The sequence below is a fragment of the Amblyraja radiata genome, chromosome 2 (genome assembly GCF_010909765.2).
Source record: "Amblyraja radiata isolate CabotCenter1 chromosome 2, sAmbRad1.1.pri, whole genome shotgun sequence".
In the NCBI taxonomy this organism is placed as follows: domain Eukaryota; kingdom Metazoa; phylum Chordata; class Chondrichthyes; order Rajiformes; family Rajidae; genus Amblyraja; species Amblyraja radiata.
The window spans coordinates 2,334,400-2,361,850 of NC_045957.1; the positions used below are offsets into that span (position 1 = coordinate 2,334,400).

The 27,451-nt window shown below is 54.7% G+C and overlaps 1 protein-coding gene and 1 long non-coding RNA gene across 5 annotated transcripts in view; one reads left to right on the forward strand and one right to left on the reverse strand.

Annotated features, from left to right (window-relative positions):
* scrib (scribble planar cell polarity protein) overlaps positions 1-27,451 on the reverse strand; it is a 151,958-nt gene that overhangs the window by 15,432 nt on the left and 109,075 nt on the right. For 3 of the 4 annotated variants that reach the window (XM_033040594.1, XM_033040586.1, XM_033040576.1), the window contains 13 exons: positions 26,091-26,207; positions 24,711-24,905; positions 21,725-21,844; positions 21,004-21,060; positions 15,020-15,079; positions 14,539-14,542; positions 12,345-12,427; positions 8,518-8,595; positions 7,864-7,908; positions 4,118-4,274; positions 2,984-3,155; positions 2,151-2,222; positions 769-948 (listed from right to left, as the gene is read on the reverse strand). In XM_033040594.1, the coding sequence (XP_032896485.1) occupies positions 769-948; positions 2,151-2,222; positions 2,984-3,155; positions 4,118-4,274; positions 7,864-7,908; positions 8,518-8,595; positions 12,345-12,427; positions 14,539-14,542; positions 15,020-15,079; positions 21,004-21,060; positions 21,725-21,844; positions 24,711-24,905; positions 26,091-26,207 (1,340 nt within the window). The remainder of the gene's footprint in view (positions 1-768; positions 949-2,150; positions 2,223-2,983; positions 3,156-4,117; positions 4,275-7,863; positions 7,909-8,517; positions 8,596-12,344; positions 12,428-14,538; positions 14,543-15,019; positions 15,080-21,003; positions 21,061-21,724; positions 21,845-24,710; positions 24,906-26,090; positions 26,208-27,451) is intronic. The other variant, XM_033040567.1, reaches the window with a different exon arrangement.
* LOC116985699 overlaps positions 25,596-27,451 on the forward strand; it is a 20,323-nt gene continuing 18,467 nt past the window's right edge. The window contains exon 1 of the long non-coding RNA XR_004415335.1: positions 25,596-25,605. This is a non-coding gene — a long non-coding RNA (uncharacterized LOC116985699). The remainder of the gene's footprint in view (positions 25,606-27,451) is intronic.

A 27,451-nucleotide genomic window follows, 5' to 3' on the forward strand; every position in this document is an offset into this window, starting at 1 on the left:
TGTTAGTGGGGGGTGGTGTTAGTGTTCCTGTGTTGGGGGGGGTGTGAGGTGGTGTTGGTGTTCCTGTGTTGCGGGGGGTGGGGGTGTGGAGTGGTGTTGGTGTTCCTGTGTTGCGGGGGGTGGGGGTGTGGGGTGGTGTTGGTGTTCCTGTGTTGGGGGGGGGGGGGTGTGGGGGTGGTGTTGGTGTTACTGTGTGGGGGGGGGTGTGGGGTGGTGTTGGTGTTAATGTGTTGGGGGGGGGGGGGGGTGTGGGGTGGTGTTGGTGTTACTGTGTTGGGGGGGGGGTGTGGGGTGGTGTTGGTGTTATTGTGTTGGGGGGGGGTGTGGGGGTGGGGTTAGTGTTCCTGTGTTGGGGGGGGGGGGTGTGGGGTGGGGTTAGTGTTCCTGTGTTGGGGGGGGGGGTGTGGAGTGGTGTTGGTGTTCCTGTGTTGGGGGGGTGGGGGTGTGGGGTGGTGTTGGTGTTCCTGTTGGGGGGGTGGGGGTGTGGGTGGTGTTGGTGTTCCTGTGTTGGGGGGGGGGGGGGGTGTGGGTGGTGTTGGTGTTCCTGTGTTAGGGGGGGGGGGGGTGTGGGGGGTGGTGTTGGTGTTCCTGTGTTGGGGGGGGGGGGGGTGTGGGGTGGTGTTGGTGTTCCTGTGTTGGGGGGGTGGGGGTGTGGGTGGTGTTGGTGTTCCTGTGTTGGGGGGGTGGGGGTGTGGGTGGTGTTGGTGTTCCTGTGTTGGGGGGGGGGGGGTGTGGGGTGGTGTTGGTGTTCCTGGGTCAGACACGTACCTCGCTGCTCTCCACATGGCCCGTTTCTCTGCCTCCATGGCCCGTTTCTCTGCCGGAGACAACTCTTTGTCCCGAGCCACCGGTAGATCGGGGCTCTGCATCCGGAGCTTCTCCTGGTATCGCCGCTCGGCCTTGGCTGTCCGGATTGGAGCCGGGGGCTCGGAGAATGCCGGGGAGAAGCTGCGTGAGACAGGGTCCGTCACAATGCTGGAGGGAAGGGTCACAACGTCCACCTGTTCCCAACACATCGGCCGGGGCAACTACTGGCAACCCCAGGACACTGGGCTCTGCTCAGCACTGACCAACTGTGATCATCTCTGGTCATCTCTGGCCAGCACTGCTCATGTCCAGTCAGTCTGTTCAGCTCAGCGGACAGAAGCTTGGTTCAGCCAATGCCAAGGCTCTGTGGGGGAGGACCACAGTCTAGGGATCTTCCGTTGCTGGACATGGGGGGCAGGGTGTGGTGGAGACGCCCCTCAAAATAAGGGATGGGATCCCACGCCAGTGAGCCACGTGAGTGGCAAAGGTGGGGGATACATTTGTGAAATTTGGGTAATGTGTATAAACAGTATTTAATGTTTGTATAGCCTCCAAGAATGTCGCATGAATATGTTTGCATGCTTCCTGTATTGTATATATTTATTACTTGAATAAAGTCTATTTTGGAAAAAAAAGATTTGATCAGCACTGGAAAGCCCTGGTCTGGTCAGTACTGGTCAGTCTAATTTGAGGAAGGACATTCTTGCTATTGAGGAAGTGCAGCATGGGTTTACAGGGTTAATTCCCGGGATGGCGGGACTGTCATATGCTGAGAGAATGGAGCAGTTGGGCTTGTATACTCTGGAGTTTAGAAGGATGAGAGGGTATCTCATTGAAACATATAAGATTGTTAAGGGTTTGGACACGCTAGAGGTAGGAAACATGTTCCCGATGTTGGGGGAGACCAGAACCAGGGGCCACAGAATAAGGAGTAAGCCATTTAGAACAGAGAGGAGGAAACACTATTTCTCACAGAGAGTGGTGAGTCTGTGGAATTCTCTGCCTCAGAGGGCGGTGGAGGCAGGTTCTCTGGATGCTTTCAAGAGAGAGCTAGATAGGGCTCTTAAAAATAGCGGAGTCAGGGGATTTGGGGGGAAGGCAGGAACGGGGTACTGATTGGGGATGATCAGCCATGATCACATTGAATGGCGGTGCTGGCTCGAAGGACCAAATGGCCTACTCCTGCACCTATTGTCTATTGTCTGTGCAGGTCAGTCTGGTCATGTCTGGTCAGTACAGGTCAGCTCTGGTCATCAGGTCTGCTCTGGGGACAACTCTGGCCAGCACTGGTTCTCAGTGGTTAGCTGTGGGGAGCACGAGCCGTGCGTGACCTGTGCACTCACCCCGTGCCTGAGTTTGGCCGCTCCTCATTGACCGTCCCGTCCCCGGTCCCGGCTCGTTCCGAGCGGCAGCCCCTGTATGGTGGGAGGAAGCTGAGTCAGCAGAGCCACAGCTGGGGATGGGGTCATGGTGGGGGGCGAACAGAAGGTGGGTAGGGGGTGAGTGTCCTGAAGGGGGAGAGAGACAGAAAACTGCAGCAAATGTGGTGCAAGTAACAAAGTGGGGGGAGACAGCGGGTCAGGCAGCATCTGTGGTGGGAATTAACCGACAATGTTTCTTCACATTGATACAGGCAGGCGGGCGGGGAAAGAGAGGTGGGGGGCAGGACAAACCAGGCAAGTGACGGGTGGATACAGTGAGGTGGGGGATCAGCAGATGGGTGGAATAAATGACAACGGCTGGAGGTGAAAAGGAGACAAAAGGGAGAGATGAGGAGGAGTGAAATGTAAAGCTGCAGATAGGGATGTGAGTGGAAGGGGAGGGGAAGAGAGGGAAAAGGTAAAATGGGGGACTCGGGGATGGTAGATGAGAGTGCGGGGCAGGTTGACTGGGGGGACGTGTGTGCACATTGCAGTGGGAGGGGAAACAGCACATGGATTAGACCCAGAGTAAATCTGCCTCCACTGTCCTGTCACCGTCAAATACAGGCTCAGCATCGGCCACACAGGACACATGGAGCAACGGGGACACGTGGAGTGGGGGAAACACACACGGAGTGGAGGGACACACACAGAGTGGAGGGGACACATGTGGAGTGGGGGGACACGTGGTGTCATGGGTCAGGCGGCATGTGATAGAACACGCGGCATACACGGGTGTACAGGAACACACGTACCCGGTGGGCGGGGAGTCCCGGAAGCTGCGGTCCACACGCTCGATCTTGTACTCGACGCCTTCGATCACCACCGTGCCCTGAACACTGAGCTCAGCCGCTTTCCTCTCCTCCTCCTCCTCATCCTCCTCCTCCTGCAGCACCACCCCCGGCGTACCGTGCCTCATCTTCCACTCTGTCCGTGACATGGGACACACGCTCAGTGGGGGAGACGAGAGTGGGGAGAGTGGGAGAGAGTGGGGAGGGGAGAGAGTGGGGAGGGGAGAGTGTGGGGAGGGGAGAGGGGAGAGTGGGGAGGGGAGAGAGTGGGGAGGGGAGAGGGGAGAGTGGTGGAGGGGAGAGTGGGGGAGGGGAGAGTGTGGGAGGGGAGAGTGGGGGAGGGGAGAGTGGGGGAGGGGAGAGTGGGGGAGGGGAGAGTGGGGGAGGGGAGAGTGGGGGAGGGGAGAGAGGGGGAGGGGAGAGGGGGGGAGGGGAGAGTGGGGGAGGGGAGAGTGGGGGAGGGGAGAGTGGGGGAGGGGAGAGTGGGGGAGGGGAATGTGGGGAGGGAGAGAGTTGGGTTGGGGGAGGGGAGAGTGGGGAGTGGTGGAGGGGAGAGTGGGGCAGGGGAGAGTGGGGAGTGGGAAAGGGGAGAGTGGGGGAGGGGAGAGGTGGGGGAGGGGAGAGTGGGGAGGGGAGAGTGGGGGAGGGGAGAGTGGGGGAGAGGAGAGTGGGGGAGGGGAGAGTGGGGAGGGGAGAGTGGGGGAGGGGAGAGTGGGGAGTGGGAAAGGGGAGAGTGGGGGAGGGGAGAGTGGGGGAGGGGAGAGTGGGGAGGGGAGAGTGGGGGAGGGGAGAGTGGGGGAGAGGAGAGTGGGGAGGGGAGAGTGGGGGAGGGGAGAGAGGGAGAGGGGAGAGAGGGAGAGGGGAGAGAGGGGGAGGGGAGAGTGGGGGAGGGGAGAGTGGGGGAGGGGAGAGAGTTGTGGGGGAGGGGAGAGTGGGGGAGGGGAGAGTGGGGGAGGGGAGAGTGGGGAGGGAGAGGGGATAGTGGGGAGGGAGAGGGGATAGTGGGGGAGGGGATGAGGCAAGGGGAGAGGAGGTGTGTGTGGGGGGAGGGGTATGAAGACGGGACAGTTGGTGCGTAGAGTGGGTGTCCAGACTCACCCTCCTCCTCCCTCATCTTCCTCAGGTCGTCCTCAGCGACGAGGGAGACTCGCTTGGGCCTGTCGGAGGCCAGTGGCCTCACCTCCATCTCAAAGTATTGCTGCCGCTCGCGGAACGACTGCTGCTCCGGGCTGTTGGGGCCGCCAGGGGAACAGGGCTGCCAGAGAGACCGGGGAGGGGGTCAGACACGCACGGGCACACGTACACCAGGCACGTGCCATCAGGGTAGACAGTGCCTACCCTGACCAAAATTATAAAATGGTAATTATTAAATATAAATAGTAAAGGCACGGGAGAATTATGCCTACCTGAGATCGATCTCTTAGTTAAGCATAATTCCCCGTGCCTTACATCCGCAATGCATGTAATATGGGAAAGTGTGTGCAGCTGACGTGCCGTCGACGCTGCTTCAAACCGTCAATGACAAGGGGAGTACATTTCTTTGAGCCATATGTTTTTTAATACCGTATTTCACACCAAAAAGACGCTATTTTTTACCCAAAAATAAGGCACGAAAATGTACCTGTGTCTAGGAGGCCGAAGGTTAGGTTGTTAGCCAAGAAAGATAAACTTGGCTATCCCTCAGTATAGCACCATCAAGAACGATGTCAAGTCTATCCCTCATTGCTGGCAGCTGATGGGAAGTGGCTGTAAAGTGGGAAGCGACTGTAAAAGGACAGCGCCGCTGGGGAGGGGGACGGGAAGAGTTCCTTTCACAGCATGTGGGGATCTGGCCAGGGGTAAAGTTGCAGAGAGGGCAGAAGCTTTGAGAAGAAGGGGGTCGTGGATCATTCCAGCAACTCACTCACTCACCGCTGTCGCGACGCTCCGGGCGCGATGCCACCGCATTGTGGCCAGGGAGGGAAGTAGCTCGGGTGGCTGCGAGCGGCCTCTCTCCTCTCTCCTGCCGCTCGCCGGCCTCACTCATGTCAGCCGCTTCCCGCAAATCCTCAAATTCCGACTGCCGCCAGGAGCAGGACAGGGCCTCACTTGTTGCGCTGGGTAACACTGCACAACATTCACTGCCCGGTCTCTCAATGTAGACCAGACCAGCTCAAGAGCGGGTCAGCGGGCGATGGATAACAGGACAGCGGGCAGTGGAGCTTACTCCTGTGTCAGTGCGATCAAGGGATCAATTGAGGTTATTTGCGCTGACACAGGAGTAATCTCCACTGCCCGCTGTCCTGTTACCCATCGCCCGCTGACCCACTCCACTCCATCTTTGCTCTTGAGCTGGTCCCCTCACTGTCCGGTCTACATTGAAAGACACGGACCGGGCAATGAATGCCATGCAGTGTCACCCAGCGCAGCAAGTGAGGCCATGTCTGCTCCCGGCGCCAGTCGCAATTTAAGGATTTGTGGGAAGCGGCTGACATGAGCGAGTACACGTGTACACGGTCAGACACGCACAGCCACATGTACACATTCAGACACGCACGGCTACACGTACACGGGCAGACACGCAAGGACACACGTACACGGGCAGACACACAAGGACACACGTACACGGGCATACACGCACGGACACACGTACACGGGCATACACGCACGGACACACGTACACGGGCAGACACGCATGGACACACGTACACGGGCAGACACACACGTACACGGGCAGACACGCACGGCTACACGTACACGGGCAGACACGCAAGGACACACGTACACGGGCAGACACGCATGGACACACGTACACGGGCAGACACGCACGGCTACACGTACACGGGCAGACACGCAAGGACACACGTACACGGGCAGACACGCAAGGACGCACGTACACGGGCATACACGCACGGACACACGTACACGGGCAGACACGCACGGCTACACGTACACGGGCAGACACACAAGGACACACGTACACGGGCATACACGCACGGACACACGTACACGGGCAGACACGCACGGACACACGTACACGGGCAGACACGCATGGACACACGTACACGGGCATACACGCACGGACACATGTACACGGGCAGACACGCATGGACACACGTACACGGGCAGACACGCACGGACACACGTACACGGGCAGACACGCATGGACACACGTACACGGGCATACACGCACGGACACATGTACACGGGCAGACACGCATGGACACACGTACACGGGCAGACACGCACGGACACACGTACACGGGCAGACACACACGGACACACGTAGACACGCATGGACACACGTACACGGGCAGACACGCACGGACACACGTACACGGGCAGACACGCAAAGACACACATACACGGGCAGACACGCAAGGACACACGTACACGGGCATACACGCACGGACGCACGTACACGGGCATACACGCACGGACACACGTACACGGGCAGACACGCATGGACTCACGTACACGGGCAGACACGCATGGACTCACGTACACGGGCATACACGCACGGACACACGTACACGGGCAGACACACACGGACACACGTAGACACGCACGGACACACGTACACGGGCAGACACGCACGGACACACGTACACGGGCAGACACGCACGGACACACGTACACGGGCAGACACACACGGACACACGTAGACACGCATGGACACACGTACACGGGCAGACACGCACGGACACACGTACACGGGCAGACACGCACGGACACACGTACACGGGCAGACACACACGGACACACGTAGACACGCATGGACACACGTACACGGGCAGACACGCACGGACACACGTACACGGGCAGACACGCACGGACACACGTAGACACGCATGGACACACGTACACGGGCAGACACGCAAGGACACACGTACACGGGCAGACACGCAGGGACACACGTACACGGGCAGACACGCATGGACACACGTACACGGGCAGACACGCACGGACACGCCTGGCCACATATACACGGGCAGACACGCATGGACACGCCTGGCCACACGTACACGGGCAGACATGCACTGACACGCCTGGCTTCACATACATGGGCAGACACGCCTAGCACCACGTACACGGACCCGCACGACACCAAGTACACAGTCAGACACATTCTGACATACTAACAGGCTTGGACATACACGGTCCCATACACGATCCCAAACACGCGTGTCCTACACACGCAGGTCCACCGCCCTGTCACACGGACTGACCCACCTTTCCTCTACTCCTCGCCCCTCGTAACAAGGGCACCCGCATAGGAACGGCTGAGAGTGTTTGTCCCAAAGGGAGGCAGATGTAACGTGAGCAGATAGACCAGCATGGACTGTTGGGCTGAAGGGCCTGTTTGTGCAATATAACTGTGTTGTTCTCTCTAAAGACAGAGTTGTACTGTACAAACAGGCCTCTGTGATACACCTCTGTAAGATCACTCCTCAGTGTCTTACGTTCCAGCCTGTCCCTCCCTCCATGACCATGTGTACTGTTGATTCTGAACTTCACTCAGCCTGGTGCACCTGGCTCACCAGGCTAACTAACGCTGCCTTATAAAGCACAACGCCCATAGCCCAGCACAGTGTGTCTGAGACTAACCTGCCACACCAGGCTAACTATCACTGCCTTATAAAGCACAACGCCCATAGCCCAGCACAGTGTGTCTGAGACTATCCGGCCTCACCAGGCTAACTAACGCTGCCTTATAAAGCACAACGCCCATAGCCCAGCACAGTGTGTCTGAGACTAACCTGCCTCACCAGGCTAACTAACGCTGCCTTGTAAATCACAACGCATGGCCCCACTGCCCAGCACAGTGTGTCTGAGACAGACTAACTCGCCACACAGGGACTCACCTCAGTGGCAGACTTGGCCCTGATGTTTCTGTGTACTGGCAGATCCTGGGGGGAGAGAAAGACAAGACTGAGGTTGGTGGTGAAGCGATGAGCTGCCACATGCTGCCAGCGCATGGTATGAGGGTGTAGCCTCGAGCACTCCCACAGTACGTGTACACCCACAGTACGTGTACTACAGAGGGGGGAGGGTCGGGAGGGAGAGGGGGATCTCCCTGTCCGTCTGCTCCTGGTCCTGGCCAAGTTGGCCATTCACGGGTCCAGGGAGCGGGTGGTCGACGGCAGCACCGGGATTGGCTGCCTGCCCCTTTTCTGGGTCTACATCCGTGCCCGTGTGTCCCTGGAGAGGGAACACACGGTGTCTACGAGGACTCTGGAGGCCTTCCGTGAACGCTGGTCGAGGTCGAGGTCGAGTGTATAACTGATGAGGATGACGTTATTTTCAAATTGGTGACTGTTGTTTTGTAAACTGCCACAAAGGCAGTTTTGATCGTGTTACTTTTTTGTATGTTTGGTTTTGTTTTCTGAATAAAAGTATTTGTATAAAAAAAAACAGTAGGTGTACTCGCACAGTACATGTACCACAGTGGGTGTACACCCACAGTACGTGTACACCCACTATCCCACTGTACCCCCACGGTAGCGCGGTGAACCTACCAGCTGGAGGGTGGGTGAGCTGGTGAATTCCCGCGGGACACTGCTTCCACAAACCGGACTGTTGCTGGAGCTGGGCGGCTGGGAAACAGAACAACACAAGTCCGCCTGTTGGCTCCCCACTGAGGCCGGGAATGCCCCCTGTACCCTCCATCCCCCCTCCCTCACCCCCACTCCTACACACCCAGCCATGGCCCCTCCATCCCACCTCCCCACCCCCCACATACCCAGCCATGGTCCCTCCCCCGCCCTCTCCTACAGCCCCTGCACCCCCTCACCCTCCCATGCAACACCCCCCCCCACCCCAGCCCCTCCCACAGCCCCGGAACCCCTTCACCCTCACCCTCCCCCACCCCCGTCCCCTCCCACAGCCCCTGCACCCCCTCACCCGCCCATGCAGACAAGCCAAAGCATGCATCTGTGTACACGACTGCACGGCCACACACACAATCACACCACAGCATGAACACACATGCATGATCATACACAAACACGGACATACACATGCACAATCACTGGCAGATCTGCAGACACGTGCAGGATCATGTACTTCTCTGTGCCCAGGGTCCAGCCAGGATGGGTTGGGCCACACACGGACATTGACAGAGGCTGACAACGATATTCTACACTATGCTACATCTATAGTACTTGAATTTGGCGTGATTGATGGTGTTAGCTGATCTGATTGGATAGCATGCAAAACATTGACTGTACCTTGGTCCATGTGACCATAATAAACCTGAACCTGGGACAGATGTGCACACACATGCTGGAGCACACACGTGTACATGAGCATGCCCACACGCTGGAACCAGGCCAGGACAAGCCATGCCAGGGTTCCCTGGTCCATGTCTGCGGGGTGTGTGCTTGCCTGGACTCTGCCCACCGGGCTCCCCCTCCACCTCACGTTGCCCAGCACAAAGGGGTTCTGGTGGAAGGGGATGGGCTGCAGTTCGATCAGCACCTCTTCCTCCTGGTCCAGCAGTGCTGGGCTGGGCACTCTCTGCCCACTGTCCTTGTGTGGTGCTGGGCTGGTGAGGGTGGGCACTCTCTGCCCACTGTCCTTGTGTGGTGCTGGGCTGGTGAGGGTGGGCACTCTCTGCCCACTACCCACGGTTTGTGTCCCTCTGCCGGGGGTGACAGGCAGCGCGCTGACACCAGCCCCATGGTCTACATCGCAGTCCGGGGGCATCTTGGTGCCAGACCCCCACTCTGAGGCGCATCCCCATGACGGGTGGGGAGGGGGTCCACACTGGGTCTCCATCGCAGCCGCTCCTGCACTCAGCTGAGGTCAGAGATGGACAGTGAGCGTTTAGACACACTCCCCACCCCCTAGGTCTCAACACCCTGACCCCTCCCCTAGCGACCCTGCCCACCCCCACCCGCAGCCCCTCCCCCCCGCAACCCTGCCCACTCCACACTCCAGCAGCTCTGACCCAGACGGCCCTACCCACCCCCACCAATACATGGCACTCTGGTCACTCACACAGCCACGCTGAACTTGTGCAGGGTACACGTGGTGATCTCACTACACAACAGCAAGGTGTGACCTTGTGTGCACTGGGATGTCACACAGCACAGTGCCAGGAACAAGCGCAGTCCCTACCTCTCAACACTCCCACCAAACCATCCCCCCCCCCCCCCATCACCAGCTCCACCTCCCCCACATCATCCGCCCCTATCAGCTGTTACCCTGACACCCCCGCACCCTCCTAACCACACCCCACCCCCCCAACCACCTCACCCCCAGAGCCACACACCACTCCCTAACCACCCCACCCCCCACTCACCCGCCTAACCACACCACACCACCCCCAACCACCTCAACCCCATAGCCACACACCACCCCCTAACCACCTCACCCCCCCACTCACCTGCCTAACCACACCCCACCCCCTAACCACCTCACCCCCATAACCACACCCCACCCCCCCCTCACCCGCCTAACCAGACCCCAACCTCCCTACCCACACCACCCCCTAACCACACCCAACAACTCACCCCACCTCCCCACTTACTCACCCACCCCCCTAACCACACCTCACCACCCGTAACCACACCCCGCCCCCATAACCACCCCTCACCCCCATAACCACAGCCCACCCCTCACCCTTCACTCCAACCCCACACCCTCCTTTCCCCCCCATCCCCGGTGTCCCTACCTCGCAGTGGGCCTGGCTCCCAGTGCTGAGCGTGGGGTGCCTGGGCTGTGCAGGGAGAGGTCTGTCCTCTCTGTCCTGGGCTGTGCGGGGAGAGATCTGTCCACACAGTGGGTGTGTGTGTGAGTACAGAGCTGCTGCCCTGCACCCACAGGCAGCAGGTGCAGGGCTGACCATGCAACCCACAGCTCGCTGGGGCCCCAGGTGACGACTGCATTCCACAGCGCACAGTGCGGCTGTTGTCCAGCTCGGCATTCCCCAGTGTTTGACAGCTGGCTCCACACGGTCACCAAGCTCCGCTCCAGCCCAACCCACCTCAAACCTCCAGGAACATGCGCACAATCTGCGCTTCTGGGTCGGCAGGGAGGCGTTGGGCTGAAGGGCCTGTTTGCGTGCTGTGTGACAGTGCCACTGAGTAGAGTGAGGAATATGTCATTTCTCTGTAACCCCATCCAGCCTGCTCCAACCTCCATGTCCCAAACACCCCCCCTCCCTCTCCTGACCCATGTTTGGGAGTCACGGATGCCATATTGTTTGTTTTGTTTATATTGTTTTTACCTTGTTTGGAATGTGTTTACCTTGTTTGGGACTAAAGATGGAAATTAGCTACTGGCTACAATCTTGCGTATTACATGTTAATGTTTATTAATATGCACTGTCCCTAATAAAATCAATTTCAATTTCAATATGTACCGTATACACGACGTTAGTCGTTCAGCACAGAGCAGGCCCTTCGGCCTACTATGTTCATGTCCAGGGAGGCACGGTGGCGCAGCTGTAGAGTTGCTGCCTCACAGCCAGAGACCCGGGTTCCATCTTGACTACGGGTGCTGTCTGTATGGAGTTTGTACGTTCTCCCTGTGACTGCGTGGGCTTTCTCCGGGTGCTCCAGTTTCCTCCCACATTCCAAAGATGTGCAAGTTAATTAGCTTCTGTAAATTGTCCCTAGTGTGTTGTGGATAGAACTAGTGTACGGGTGATCGCTGGTTGGCACGGACTCGGTGGGCCGAAGGGCCTGTTTCCGTGCTGTATCACTAAACTAAACTAAGAACCACAGTTGGATCCCACACGGACGTCATAGAGACCTACTATCTTCATGCCTACCAGAACAGCTCCCATTTCCCTGTGTATCCCCTCAGACTTCAAGCACCATCGGTGTGAAAACATTCCCTGTCTAGCATGCCCACCTCTCACCTGAAACCCACGCTCTCATCTAACAGTCCCACCCTAGACACAAGATTTGAATTGTCTGCCCTCTCTACCGCACTCATCATTTTAACCACTCTCTCCAATTATCTCTCAGTCTCCTCCACTCCTGGGAAACACACCCAGCCCATCCAGTCTCTCCACGTATCTGGATGAGAATGTTGTCATCAGAGATTCCACCAGTACAGGGTCTGTATGAACCAGGGAAATGGGCCACGGACCAGTGACAGGAATCCAACTCTGACAAGTGTGAGCGTTGCTATTTGGGAAGCAACATCGGTACAGGGCTCACACACACACACACTCACTCCCACACACACACCCATGAAAATGCCCACACACACACCCCCATGAAAATGCCCACACATACCCCCATGAACGTGCCCAAACAGACATGCACACATGAACATGCTCACATACACATGCCCAAAACGTACACGTTCGTGCATACACATACTGCCTTACCCGGCTAACCCTCTGTATGCCAGTGCTGGGCAAGGCTGCCAGGGTTCTGTAGTCCAGTTTGAGGGGTTCGGTCGTGCGATTCTGTAACAAAGACAGGGTGAAGGTGGAGGAAGATGAACACACAAGGGGCTCTGCTTGCGGCAGGGAGAACCCACACCAATGGACACTGCACACAATCAGCCCCTCCCCACCCTGGTGTTCACCCATCTGATCCACCACCCTGCCACAGGTGTTTTGAAATTTTTGCAAAGTAATTAAAAAGAAATAACGGAAATATCACATTTACATAAGTATTCCGACCCTTTGCTATAACACTCAAAATTGTCCGTAGACCTCCGACATGGGATTGTGTCAAGACACAGATCTGGGGAAGGGTATAAAACTATTTCTGCAGCATTGCAGATCTCGAAGAGCACAGTGGTCTCCGTCATTCTTAAATGGAAGAACTGGAACCACCAGGACTCTTCATAGAGCTGGCCGCCCGGCAAAACTGAGCAATCGGGGGAGAAGGGCCTTGGTCAGGGAGGTGACCAAGAACCCGATGGTCACTCTGATAGAGCTCCAGAGTTCCTCTGTGGAGATGGGAGAAACTTGCAGAAGGATAACTATATCTGCAGTGTTCCACCAATCAGGCCTTTATGGTAGAGTGGCCAGACGGAAGCCACTCCTCAGTGAATGGCACATAGGAACCCACTTGGAGTTTGTCAAAAGGTACCTAAAGGAGATTCTCTGGTCTGATGAAACCAAGATTGAACTCTTTAGCCTGAGTGCCAAGCGTCACGTCTTGAGGAAACCAGGCACCACTCATCACCAGACCAATACCATACCTACGGTGAAGCATGGTGGTGGCAGCATCATGCTGTGGGGATGTTTTTCAGCGACTGGAACTGGGAGACTAGTCAGGATCGAGGGAAAGATGAACGGAGAAAAGTACAGAGAGATCCTTGATGAAAACCTGCTCCAGAGCGTTCTGGACCACAGACTGGGGCTGAGGTTCACCTTCCAACAGGACAACGACCCTAAGCACACAGCCAAGCCAACACAGGAGTGGCTTCGTAACAAGTCTGTGAATGTCCTTGAGTGGCCCAGCCAGAGCCCAGACTTGAACCCGATCAAAAATCTCTGGAGGGACCTGAAAATAGCTGTGCATCAACGCTCCCCATCCAACCTGACAGAGCTTGAGAGGATCTGCAGAGAAGAATGGGAGAAATTACCCAAATACAGGTGTGCCAAGCTTGTGGCATTGTACCCAAGAAGACTTGAGGCTGTAATCGCTGCCAAAGGTGCCTCAACAAAGTATTGAGTGAGGGGTCTGAATACTTAAGTAAATGTGATATTTCAGTTATTTCTTTTCAATTACTTTGCAAAAATTTCTAAACGCTTGTTTTTGCTTTTTTATTATGAGGTATTGTGTGTAGATTGATGATAAAAAAAAAGAACGTAATCCATTTTAGAATAAGGCTGTAACGTTACAAAATGTGGAAAAAGTGAAGGGGTCTGAATACTTTCAGAATGCACTGTATCACCTAGAACATAGACACAGAACAGTACAGCACAGGAACAGGCCCTTCGGCCCACAATGTTTGTGCCAAACATGTCGCTAAGTTAAAGTGAACTGATCTACCTGTATATGATCCACATCTATTCCCTGCACTTCCATGCACCTATCTAGCAGCCTCTTAAATGCCACTGTCATATCTACCTCCAATACCACCTCTGCCAGTGTGATCCAGGCCCTCACCACCCTGTGTAAAAACATTTGCCCTGCACATCGCCATTAAAATCTCCCCTCACCTTAAAAATGCCATTCTGTCTTGGCCAATTCCAGCTTTAGAAAAAAGGTTCTGACCCTATCTAACACTGATATCCTTAATTTCAAGTAGCAGCTGAAGTCCCCTCTGCCCCACTCATCCTTGTATCCATTGTTGCTCTGTCACATCCTTGTATCCCTCTTGTTATCACACCTTCCACAGCCAACATTGGGCCATTCTGGGCTCAACCCTTCCTGAGGTCATCTGTTACCGGCCCTGATTTGTTCTGGCCTTTTCTCGCCTCCAGGCTCTTCCTCCCACCTTTTCTTTCACTGACAAAAGGTTCCGACCCGAAACATCACCTATTCTTTTTCTCCAGAGATGCTGCCTGACCCACCGTGTAACTCCAGCGTTTTATATCTATCTTCGGTTTAAACCAGCATCTGCCTCTCCTTCCGACAGATTAATATTATATACTTCTGTTAAGTCTCCCCTCATCCTGGGACATTCCAGAGAAAAAAACAAAGCGTGTGTCCAATTTCTCCCTGTAGCTGAAACCTTCTAATCCAGGCATCATTCTGGCAAACGTCCTCTGCACCCTCTCCAAAGCCTCCACATCTTTCCTGTAATGTGGTGACCAGAACTGCACACAATACACCAAATACGGCCTAACCAAATTCCAAAAGAGCTGCATCATGACTTGTCCCGCCCCCACCACTATTTCCCACATTTCCCCCAGAACTGCATCAGCCTGAGGAAGGGTCCCAACCGGAAATGTCCTGTGTCCATTGCGTCCGCAGATGCTGCCTGACTCCGAGTTCCTGCAGCACTTCTTCCCTCTCACTCTCATGTAAGTCCTCACTCCCCTGTAAGCCAGTCCAGTGCTCCATCCCTCTTGCTCACTGGACCAATCATTCTCCTCACCTCTGCCTCCTCCTCCTCCAGCCGCCGTGTGGCCTCCTCTTGCTCCCGACGCATCCTCTCCTATCAGAGGACAGAGGCAGAGTTAGTGGCGGTCATATAGACAACGGGTGCAGGAGTAGACCATTCGGCCCTTTGAGGCAGCACCGCCATTCAATGTAATCATGGCTGATCAATCATAAAAACTACCCTGTTCCTGCCTTCCCATACCGAAGGTAGACACAAAATGCTGGAGTAACTCAGCGGGTGAGGCAGCGTCTCTGGAGAGAAGGAATAGGCAACGTTTCGGGCCAAGACCCTTCTTCAGGCCTATGTCCAAGACACCTCACACGCTCTTCGTCTCCTCCATGACTTCCGTTTTCCAGGCCCCCACTCCCTCATCTTTACTATGGATGTCCAGTCACTCTACAACTCCATCCCTCACCAGGAGAGTCTTAAAACCCTCCGTTTCTTAGTCGACCGCAGAGCCAGCCAATTTCCGTCTACCAATAATCTCGTGTGCCTAGCAGAGCTGGTCCTGACGCTCAACAACTTCTCCTTTGACTCCTCCCACCTCTCTCACTTCTCCTCATACCCCTTCACTTCGCTATCTTTAAGAGCTCTATCTAACTCTTGAATGCATCCAGTTTATCGGCCTCCACTGTCTTCTGAGGCAGAGAATTCCACAAATTCACAACTCTCTGTGTGAAAAAGGTTTGCCTTATCTCCTTTCTAAATGGCACACCCCTTATTCTTAAACTGTGGCCCCTGGTTCTGGACTCCCCCAACATCGGGAACATGTTTCCTGCATCAAGCGTGTTCAATCCCTTAATAATTTTATATATTTCTGTAAGATTACCTTACTACCAGACGACAGATGGCACAATAACCATATAACCATATAACAATTACAGCACGGAAACAGGCCATCTCGGCCCTACAAGTCTGCGCCGAACAATTTTTTTCCCTTAGTCCCACCTGCCTGCACTCATACCATAACCCTCCATTCCCTTCTCATCCATATGCCTATCCAATTTATGCTTAAATGATACCAACGAACCTGCCGCCACCACTTCCACTGGAAGCTCATTCCACACCGCTACCACTCTCTGAGTAAAGAAGTTCCCCCTCATGTTACCCCTAAACTTCTGTCCCTTAATTCTGAAGTCATGTCCTCTTGTTTGAATCTTCCCTATTCTCAAAGGGAAAAGCTTGATCACATCAACTCTGTCTATCCCTCTCATCATTTTAAAGACCTCTATCAAGTCCCCCCTTAACCTTCTGCGCTCCAGAGAATATAGACCTAACTTATTCAAATAGGCTAAGTGTTCGGCTGGCAACCGGAAGGTAGCCGGTTCGAATCCCGCTTGGAGTGCATACTGTCGTTGTGTCCTTGGGCAAGACACTTCACCCACCTTTGCCTGTGTGTGAATGTGTGTGAGTGATTGGTGGTGGTCGGAGGGGCCGTAGGCGCAGATTGGCAGCCACGCTACCGTCAGTCTGCCCCAGGGCAGCTGTGGCTACAGAAGTAGCTTACCACCACCGAGTGTGACTGAGGAGTGAATGAGTAATGCGATGTAAAGCGCCTTGAGTATTAGAAAGGCGCTATATAAATCCCATCCATTATTATTATTACCTCTCATCCTTCTAAATTCCAGTGAACACAAGCCCAGTCACTCCATTCTTTCATCATATGACAGTCCCGCCATTCCGGGAATTCATGAACCTACGCTGCACTCCCTCAACAACAAGAATGTCCTTCCTCAAACTCTGCTTTTTGTTCGAGATTTCCAGCATCTGTACTTTTCTTTCTTTCTGGAGGTCTAATACCAACAGGAAAGTGTTGTTTGAAAGTGCTGCTCAGTGTGGCACACTGTGGCAGATGGGAGCACAACAAAAGATGACTTTTAAAAGACATTTGGACATATATATAGATACAAGGGTTTAGAGGGATATGGGCCAAATGCGGGAAAATTGAACTAGCCCAGTATGACAATGGGCGGCATGGACAAGGTGGGCGAAGGGTCTGTGCAGGTACTCTTCAATTTACTTCTACCCCATTGTATTGAATATAAGAGCCAGGAAGTCATGATGCAGCTCTATAGGACTTATGGGGCTGTCCCACTGTACGAGCTAATTCAAGAGTTCTCCCGAGTTTCCCCTGATTCGAACTCGGAAAATTACAGTAATAGCCGCTCGTAGGTACTCGGGCTCTCGTGGACATTTTTCAACATGTTGAAAAATCTTCACGAGTCATCCCGAGTACCTGCCGTTAGCGTTACGAGCCGCTAAGAGGCGTCCCCAAGCTCCGACGTACCCGCTACGTACTTCCATGAGTTTTATTTTTTTTAAACTCGGGAGAGCTCTTGAATGAGCTCGTACAGTGGGACAGGCCCATTAGGCTGCATCTGGAGTATTGCATGCAGTTCTGGTCACCCCATTACAGGAGGATGTGGAGGCTTTGGATAGAGTGCAGAGCAGGTTTACCAGAAAGCTGCCTGGGTTGGAGGGTTTCAGCTACAGGAAGCGGTTGGATAGACTTGGGACAGATTATTCTGCCACTCAGAGGTTGAGGGCAGACTTGATAGAAGTATATAAAATGATAGAGTTGACAGTCAGAATGTTTTTTTCTGACAGTGAAAATATCCAACACTAGAGGACATAGGTGTAAGGTGAGAGGGGGATAGTTTAGAGGAGATGTGCGGGGCATGTTTTACAGATAGCGGTGGGGGCCTAGAACACAGTGCCAGGGGTGGTGGTGGAGGCACATACAATAGTTGCTTTTGGATAGGCACCTGGATGAGCAGGGAATGGAGGGATAAGGATCATGTAGACAGATGAGATCAGTTTATCTTGGCATCATGTTTGGCACAAACATTGTGGCTGAAGAGCCCGTTCCTGTGTCGTACTGTTCTATGTGTAGGAAGGAAGTGTAGATACTGTTTGAAACCAAAAGTAGACAAGAAATGCTGGAGTAACTCAGCATATGTTCTGGAGAAAAGGAAAATATATTCCTGGCCAGTATGCTGAGTTACTCCAGCATGTGGTGGTCAATGAGAGAATGTATTTGCCGAGACCAAGAGTCCCCGGTGGCCAGAGTGGGGGCTGCTCCCATCCACAGCTCCCATCCACAGCTCCCATGCACAGCTCCCATCACCAACTCCCATCCACAGCTCCCATCCACAACTCCCATCACCAACTCCCATCCACAGCTCCCATCCACAGCTCCCATCCACAGCTCCCATCACCAACTCCCATCCACAGCTCCCATCACCAACTCCCATCCACAGCTCCCATCCACAGCTCCCATGCACAGCTCCCATCACCAACTCCCATCCACAGCTCCCATCACCAACTCCCATCCACAGCTCCCATCACCAACTCCCATCCACAGCTCCCATCCACAGATCCCATCCACAGCTCCCATCACCAACTCCCATCCACAGCTCCCATCCACAGCTCCCACCCACAGCTCCCATCACCAACTCCCACCCACAACTCCCATCACCAACTCCCATCACCAACTCCCACCCACAACTCCCATCACCAACTCCCATCCACAGCTCCCATCCACAGCTCCCATCCACAACTCCCATCACCAACTCCCATCCACAGCTCCCATCCACAGCTCCCATCCACAACTCCCATCACCAACTCCCATCCACAGCTCCCATCCACAGCTCCCATCCACAGCTCCCATCACCAACTCCCTTCCACAGCTCCCATCACCAACTCCCATCCACAACTCCCATCACCAACTCCCATCACCAACTTCCATCCACAACTCCCATCACCAACTCCCATCCACAGCTCCCATCCACAGCTCCCATCACCAACTCCCATCACCAACTCCCATCCACAGCTCCCATCACCAACTCCCATCACCAACTCCCATCCACAGCTCCCATCCACAGCTCCCATCCACAACTCCCATCACCAGCTCCCATCCACAGCTCCCATCCACAGCTCCCATCCACAGCTCCCATCCACAGCTCCCATCCACAGCTCCCATGTACAGCTCCCATCCACAGCTCCCATCACCAACTCCCATCCACAACTCCCATCACCAGCTCCCATCCACAGCTCCCATCCACAGCTCCCATGTACAGCTCCCATCACCAACTCCCATCCACAGCTCCCATCCACAGCTCCCATCCACAGCTCCCATCCACAGCTCCCATCACCAGCTCCCATCCACAGCTCCCATCCACAGCTCCCATCACCAATTCCCATCCACAGCTCATTTCCGATGCTGCTGGGTTCTTCAGTCAGATTCCAGAGACGGAGTGGCCCCAGGAGGGAGTAGGTGTCGGCCTGAGAGGATTCAATGTCACAGTTCAGAGGCTCTCTCTCTGCTGCCCTGGTCTCAATGTAGCAGCTGGGAGATTCCTCCCACATTCCTCATGAACTCCGGCGGCTGCCCCTTGCATTGGGCACATTCCCGGATTCCCAGAATTCCACAGGCATGCGTAATTCTGACCTTCAGGAGTGGAACAGGTGCAATTGCTTCAGACTGGACGCCAAAGACCAAGGATAAAGCCAGGAGGATTGGCATCATGGGGACACAAGAAACTTCCAATACTGGAATCTGCAGCTTTACAGAACGCAGGTCAGCCCACTGTGGGAGTATGGCATGCAGGTCTGCTTGCCCCATTACAGGAAGGATGTTGAGGCATTGTAGAGGGTGCAGAGGAGGTTTACCAGAATCATGCCTGAATTAGAGGGTTTCAGCTATAGGGAGAGGTTGGAGAGACCTGCAGTGTTTTCTCTGGAACGTTGGATGTTGAGGGGAGACTTGATAGGAAGTAAATAAAATTATGAGAGGCCTAGACACGGCAGACAGATCCTTTTCCCCGACACGAGACATCATTGCTATAAGGTGAGATGGGGAAAGTTTACTTGAGATGTTCACTGCTCTGTTCTATGTTCTAACACAAAGTGCTGAAGGAACTCAGCGGGGTATCATGGTTGATGCAGAGTTGTGGACTGAAGGGCCTATTCCTATGCTGTACTGTTCCATCTTCCAGTCCCCCCTCAATGGCATTGATGGTGATCATAATGACATGCATGTTGACAAATATTAAGTGGTCGACAGACACCCCATCCATCGGACTGCTGGTTTATCCATCTCAGGATGGACCCTGTGCAGTAAATGAACGCATGGACTTTCAGCCGGCTTTCCTTCATGTGCCAAAGTGGTTGGTGAGCAAGGTTAGATCCCATGGAATGCGGGGAAGTCTACTCCGGTATTCCAGTCACAGCACCATACAGGACGGACACAGGCCCTTCAGCCCACATCTTCCATGCCCATCAATGTGGCATATTGGGTACGACCTGTTTGACCCACAGCCCTCTAAATCCTTGCTAACCATATATCTGTCCAAAGGACAGCGAATCAGTGATAATGTGCTCATGTGGGAATTGGGAGCGAGTTAACCAGTGGGAAGGAAGAGGTGGTTCTCAGGCTGTCAGGTTAGGACAATCCCATCACCACGGGTCGGGGCTTGGGGGCAGCGACACACGAACTATATCCACAGTTTGGCCAAGGGGATGAAACGTAACGTTTCCAGGTTTGTTGATGACGTGAATCAATTTGGGGATGTGAGGATGAAGAGAAAGGCTTAGATAGAGTGGATGTGCAAAGGATGGTTCCACTGGTTGGAGAGTTTAGAGCCAGAATTAAGGGTGCTCTTTTACAAAGGAGGTGAAGAGGAACTACTTTGCTGAGTGACATGGAGATGGGCAGAAACAGTTAGACAGGTACATGGATAGGACAGGTTTGTAGGGATATGGACCAAGCGCAGGCAGGTGGGACTAGTGTAGATGGGACATTGTGGGCAAGTTGGGCTGAAGAGCCTGTTTCCACACTGTATCACTCTATGACTCTATGCTACAGAGATGGGGCAGCCATGAGCACACTGAGTGAGCTGTGGAACACACTGGTGGGACTCCTGATCCTTACTAACCCGCGCTAGGATGAAGCTGAGCATTACTGTAAAGCTTCTCACCACATTCTCCAACTCTTCCTGCTCCCACAGTGAGGACTCGCGAACCATTTCAATCTCCTGAAAAGAGATAACCAGAGTTATGTAGAAGCGACACACAGTGGTCCCAGCCCGCATCTCAAACACGTGCGGATTAATTGGCCTCTGTAAGTTGCTTCTAGTGTGTTAGCGAGTGTAGGGAATAGATACGAAAGTGGGATCACTATCACCCAGCAGTGTACACTGATCACTGTACGTCGATGATGTGTCCACCACACCACCACGTTCCCACCAAACCACACGCATCACAATACTGGTTCATAGACTGGCTCAACTTCCCAATTGTGCAAATTTACACATACATTCTCTGCACCTGTAAACAGGCCACACCCCTACCTGTAAACGTGCTACACCCCTACCTGTAAACAGGCCACACCCCTACCTGTAAACAGGCCACACCCCTACCTGTAAACAGGCCACACCCCTACCTGTAAACAGGCCACACCCCTACCTGTAAACAGGCCACACCCCTACCTGTAAACAGGCCACACCCCTACCTGTAAACAGGCCACACCCCTACCTGTAAACAGGCCACACCCCTACCTGTAAACGGGCCACACCCCTACCTGTAAACAGGCCACACCCCTACCTGTAAACGTGCTACACCCCTACCTGTAAACAGGCTACCCTGCTACCTGTAATCAAGCTACACCCCTACTTGTAAACGGAGCCACTGCACTCCTACCTTCTGCAGGATGTCCACCTCCTCAGGGCTCATATCCCGATCGATGGACGAGATGCTCTCCATGCTGTTCTTTCGACCCATCCCAGCAGCAAAAGGGTTAACAATGATTCCGGGAGAGGACTGAAAAGGAATAAGAACAACTTACAGATCTAACTTTGTTTCTGAAAGATGTGGGCTTCACAGGCCGAGCCCGCATTTCAGGAATGGTCAACCCAAAACTACACCGTTCCCCTGGGACACTGCCTGACCCGCTGAGTTACTCCATTATTCCCCTGGGACACTGCCTGACCCGCTGAGTTACTCCATCATTCCCCAGAGATGCTGCCTGACCCGCTGAGTTACTCCATCATTCCCCAGAGATGCTGCTGACCCTCTGAGTTACTCCATCATTCCCCAGAGATGCTGCTGACCCACTGAGTTACTCCATCATTCCAGAGATGCTGCTGACCCACTGAGTTACTCCAGCACCCTGTGTTTTATGCAGCATTTCATTGCCCGTCCCTAGTTGCCCTTAGAGAAGGTGACGTGAGCTGGGTTGTGAGTGTACAATGTGGTCCCAGGACTTTGTCCCAGCGATGCTGAAGGAACTGTAACGTATTCCCCAAGTGGGGATGGTGTGGGGCTTGAAGGGCAACTTTCAGGTGGTCCCAGTCCTACCGGCTGGAGGCTGCTGGGTCTGTAGGGTGGAGTGTGGACTGAGCTGTCAGTATGACCATGTGAGGGGGAGAGGCCAAGATGGTCAGATTGACTTAGTCCACCTCGCTGGCCTTTGTCCAAACATCTACCTATCAAACCCCTCCTCACCTGAGTTCACCTATTACCTGCCGGGCTTTGTCCTGCCCCATCTCTCTTCCAGCTTTCCCCCCACCCCTTACAATCAGTCCGAAAAAGGATCCCCACCCCAAATGTCATATATCCATGTTCTCCAGAAATGCTGCCTGACTTGTTGAGTTCCTTCAGCACTTTGTGTGTATACCATCAACTGCTGTTCCTTGTTTCTATTAAGGAAACTGAGGATTTGATCAGGAAAAAGGAGGAAGTGCATAGGAAGGAGCTGCAGATGCTGGTTTATACCGAAGATGCTGGAGTAACTCAGTGGGACAGGCAGCATCTCTGGAGAGATGAAATGGGTGACGTTTCGGGTCGAGACCCTTCTTCAGACTGATTTCAGGGGAGGGGGAGACACAGAGATGTGAGAACAAGAGGTCAAAGGAGATGAAGGTCAAGGAAAATGTGGAATAAATCATTGTTAGCTAGAAATTGACAACAAAGCATACAAAGATAAAATGTAATCAGGGGGGCAGTCAGACTGGTCGGAGAACCAGGGAGTGGGAGGGGGTGGAGAGAGAGAGGGAAAGCAAGGGTTACTTGAAGTTAGAGAAGTCAATGTTCATACCGCTGAGGTGTAAACTACCCAAGCAAAATATGAGGTGCTGTTCCTCCAATTTGCGCTGGGCCTCACTCTGACAATGGAGGAGGCCCAGGACAGAAAGGTCAGTGTGGGAATGGGAGGGGGAGTTAAAGTATTTAGCTACCGGGAGATCACGTAGGTTTAGGCGTAATGAGCTGAGGTGTTCAGCAAAACTATCGGCGAGCCTGTGCTTGGTCTCGCCGATGTGCAGGAGTTGACACCTGGAACAGCGGATATTGTAGATGAGGTTGGAGGAGGTGCACATGAACCGTTACCCATTCCTTCTCTCCAGAGATGCTGCCTGTCCCGTTGAGTTACTCCAGCATTTTGAGTCTATCTACAGGAGGAAGTGTCTGTCAGGTGGTGCCAATTGGGATGAGATGAGTCCTTTAAAGTTTATCGTGGATGTAGGAAAGAATGCATAAAATAAACCAGGAGGGGGGAACGGGGCACATTTTCCCGGCAAATGGGATTGAGGAGAATCCTGAATGTCTTGTAAAAGCTGGAGAAAGAATGGGGAAACATGTGTCTGGAACCAAGGGACGAGTATGATCCCACGTAAATATTGTAGGAATTCACCACGGGCACACGTGTGGAAGATGGAGAGTTGGGAGAGGGATGAGCTGCAATATTCCCTCAGGAAAGGGCAGGGAGCTTAGTCACGCGTAGGCAGCCGGCATTAAGTGAATCCTGCATCTCCATAAGAATGTAGGGAGTTCACTTCAGAGAGACATCATGAGGGCAAGAAGAGGGAGGACATGAGATAGCTTTGGCACCACAATACTCAGAGACACTGCAGGTCCATTATCCTCCGAGCCAAGAGCTCCACAAAGATCAATATGATCTAGAGCCAGGTGAATTATTTGCATCACTGTGGTCGCTGGTGCCAAGGTGCTCACTCACCCACTCTTCAGTTACTTGCCCCGTCCTGTTTCCTAACAACAGGCCCAGTGTTGCTCTCTTCCTTGTAGGGCCCTCTACATACTGCCTGACAAAACGTTCCTCAACACATCTGACAAATTCCACTCCATCTTAGCCTTTGTCACTACGACAGTCCCGGTCTATATTGGGAAACTTCATCTCCCCAACTACGACAGCCCGATTCGTCTTGCAGCTGTCTGCAATCTCACTGCATATTTGGTCTTCTAATTCTCCTTGACTATTTGAGAGCCTACATACTCCCAACAAGGTCATCATCCCCTCTCTATTTCTTACTCTCCCACCCCACCCCCCCTCCACCTGGCTATCATAGCTCCGTCACCCAGCCTCTCCCTCCGCTCTCTGGCACTTCTACCAACCTGGCCCCTTCCCCTCACTCACTCCTCAGCCCGTGCCTTTCCACTGGTCCACAGTGGCTGTGTCAGACACACCCCCTCTCCATCTGCCCCTCACTGCCTGGCCCTACCCCCTCTCACCCACTGGACAACTGGCACACTCACCGCCTGGCCCTACCCCCACCCCCCCCCATCCATCCACTGGTCCACACTTGCTATTTCAGACAGACGCCATCTCCCCCTGTCTGTCACCCCCTCCCATCGTCCCTCCCTCTGCACCCCGTTGCCCCAGGGTCCCTACCTCGACGGCAGTGGTGGAGAGAGCGCTGGGTGGGAAGCCGTCACACACCAGGATGGTGAGGGTGTCGCCGACAGCTCGCAGGATTCGCACGGCCTCGGCGTGGGTGGTCCCCAGCAGGCTGTGGTTGTTGACCTCCAGAATACGCAGCCCCGTCTGCAGCCTCCCGTCCCTCGCCGCCGCTCCCCCTGAGCTCACCTGACGCACAGCACCAAGGTACGCAGTGTCAGTATACACACACAGCAACAAGGTATACAGTGTCAGTGTACACACACAGCACCAAGGTACGCAGTGTCAGTGTACACACACAGCACCACAGTACGCAGTGTCAGTGTACACACACACACAGCACCAGGGTACGCAGTGTCAATGTACACGCACACACCAAGGTACGCAGTGTCAGTATACACACACAGCACCAGGGTACGCAGTGTCAGTGTACTCACACAGCACCAGAGTACGCAGTGTCAGTGTACACACACAGCAACAAGGTATACAGTGTCAGTGTACACACACAGCACCAAGGTACGCAGTGTCAGTGTACACACACAGCACCAGGGTACGCAGTGTCAATGTACACGCACACACCAAGGTACGCAGTGTCAGTATACACACACAGCACCAGGGTACGCAGTGTCAGTGTACTCACACAGCACCAGAGTACGCAGTGTCAGTGTACACACACAGCAACAAGGTATACAGTGTCAGTGTACACACACAGCACCAAGGTACGCAGTGTCAGTGTACACACACAGCACCAGAGTACGCAGTGTCAGTGTACACACACAGCACCAGGGTACGCAGTGTCAATGTACACGCACACACCAAGGTACACAGTGTCAGTATACACACAGCACCAGGGTACGCACAGAGTCAGTGTACACGCACACAGTGGTCAGTGTACACACACAATGGTCAGTGTACACACAGTCAGTGTACACACAGAGTCAGTACACACACACACAGTCAGTGTACACACACACAGTGGTCAGTGTACACACACACACAATGGTCAATGTACACACACACAGTCAGTGTACACACACACAGTCAGTGTACACACACAGTCAGTGTACACACAGTCGGTGTACACACACAGTCAGTGTACACACACACACAATGGTCAGTGTACACACACACGGTCAGTGTACACACACGCAGTCAGCGTACACACACGCAGTCAGTGTACACACACATAGTCAGTGTACACACACACAGTCAGTGTACACACACACACAATGGTCAGTGTACACACACACAGTCAGTGTGCACAGTCAGTGTACACACACAACAGTGTATACACAGTGTACACACACACAGTGTACACACACTTACACAGCAGTCAGACTGACCCACAGTCCACCCACCCCCTCGGGCACACACCTTGGAGATGAAGATGCCCTCATCGGTGGCATCGAAGGGGTTGCCCGCGTGGCCCTTGGCTCCCCCTCGTACACTGATCCCCAGCTTCTCCCCGGGCAACTTGTCGATCCGAATCTCCTGGGAAACATATCAGGGGTCAGTCAGCCCCCGTAGTCCCGGGAACGACTCCCCCCTCCACCCAACTCCTCCCACATGGACAGCTCAGCCCTCCCCTGCCCTACCACGATGCCATTCCTCCTCCCACACTGTTGGTCAGGGGGTGGCAGATATCCAGCTGCATGCCGGGCCACATGGGGTCCCATGGGGAGGTGGGTGGCGGTGAGGGAGGGGGTCACTCACTTGCATGCCAGGCCACAGGGGGTCAGGGGGTCGTGCAAATCTCCTGCATGCACGGTGGGGTGTGGGTGCTGGATTGGGTGTGGTGGTGATGGTTGGGGGCGTAGGTATTAGGGTCACCCTGGAGGGGGACGTGGTGGTGGGGGGGGTGTAGAGATCAGGGGAGGGAGGGGTCACCCATCTGCATGCCTGGCCGTGACTGAGGGGGTCGGGGGTCGTAGTGGTGGGAGGTCAGAGCACCGGGTCGGGGGTCGAGATGGTGGCGGGGTCAGGGTGCCGGGTCGGAGGTCGTGGAGGGGGGGGGGTCAGGGTGACGGGTCGGGGTTGAGATGGTGGTGAGGTCAGGGTGCCGGGTTGGGGGTCGTGGTGGGAGGGGGGTCAGTGTGCCGGGTCGGGGGTCATGGGAGGGGGTGGAGGGTCACCCACCTGCATGCCGGGAGGCGGGGGGTCCCTGCGGAGCAGTAGCTGGATGTGGTGCTGGTTGGTCAGCAGGGCTGTCACTGCATCCTGGTGAGCCGCGTGCCGCAGGTCCGTGCCGTTCACCTCCAGGATACGATCGCCCACCCGCAGCCCAGCACGTGCCGCCAGCCCCTCGCCAACCACCTGTGGGGGGAGAGAGACAGTGGTCAGTACCCTGGACCACCCGTTGCCCTGGCCGGGTTGCAAAACCCTCTGCACCACATTTGGGGAGGGGGAGAGTGGTCAGTACCCCGTTCCCAGCCAACCCAGGACTGACCCACTTGCAGCCCGGCACCAGCCGCCACAGCCACCACCTCGGGGGCGGGTCGGAGACAGAGCGCCCATCCCCACCACCACTGTCCGCACGGGCTGCCAGGCCCTCTGGAACAACCCGCAGTCAGATGTCCCACCACCCGGGCAGCCCATCCATCCGCCACCACCTGGTCGAAGCAGTCAACCCTGACCCCACACCCAATCCATGCCTCACCCAACCCACTGCCTGAACCGCAGCGAGGCAGGCCCGGCTGATGCAGGTGGGGGCGGGGGAAATGGAGGGGGGAGGGGGG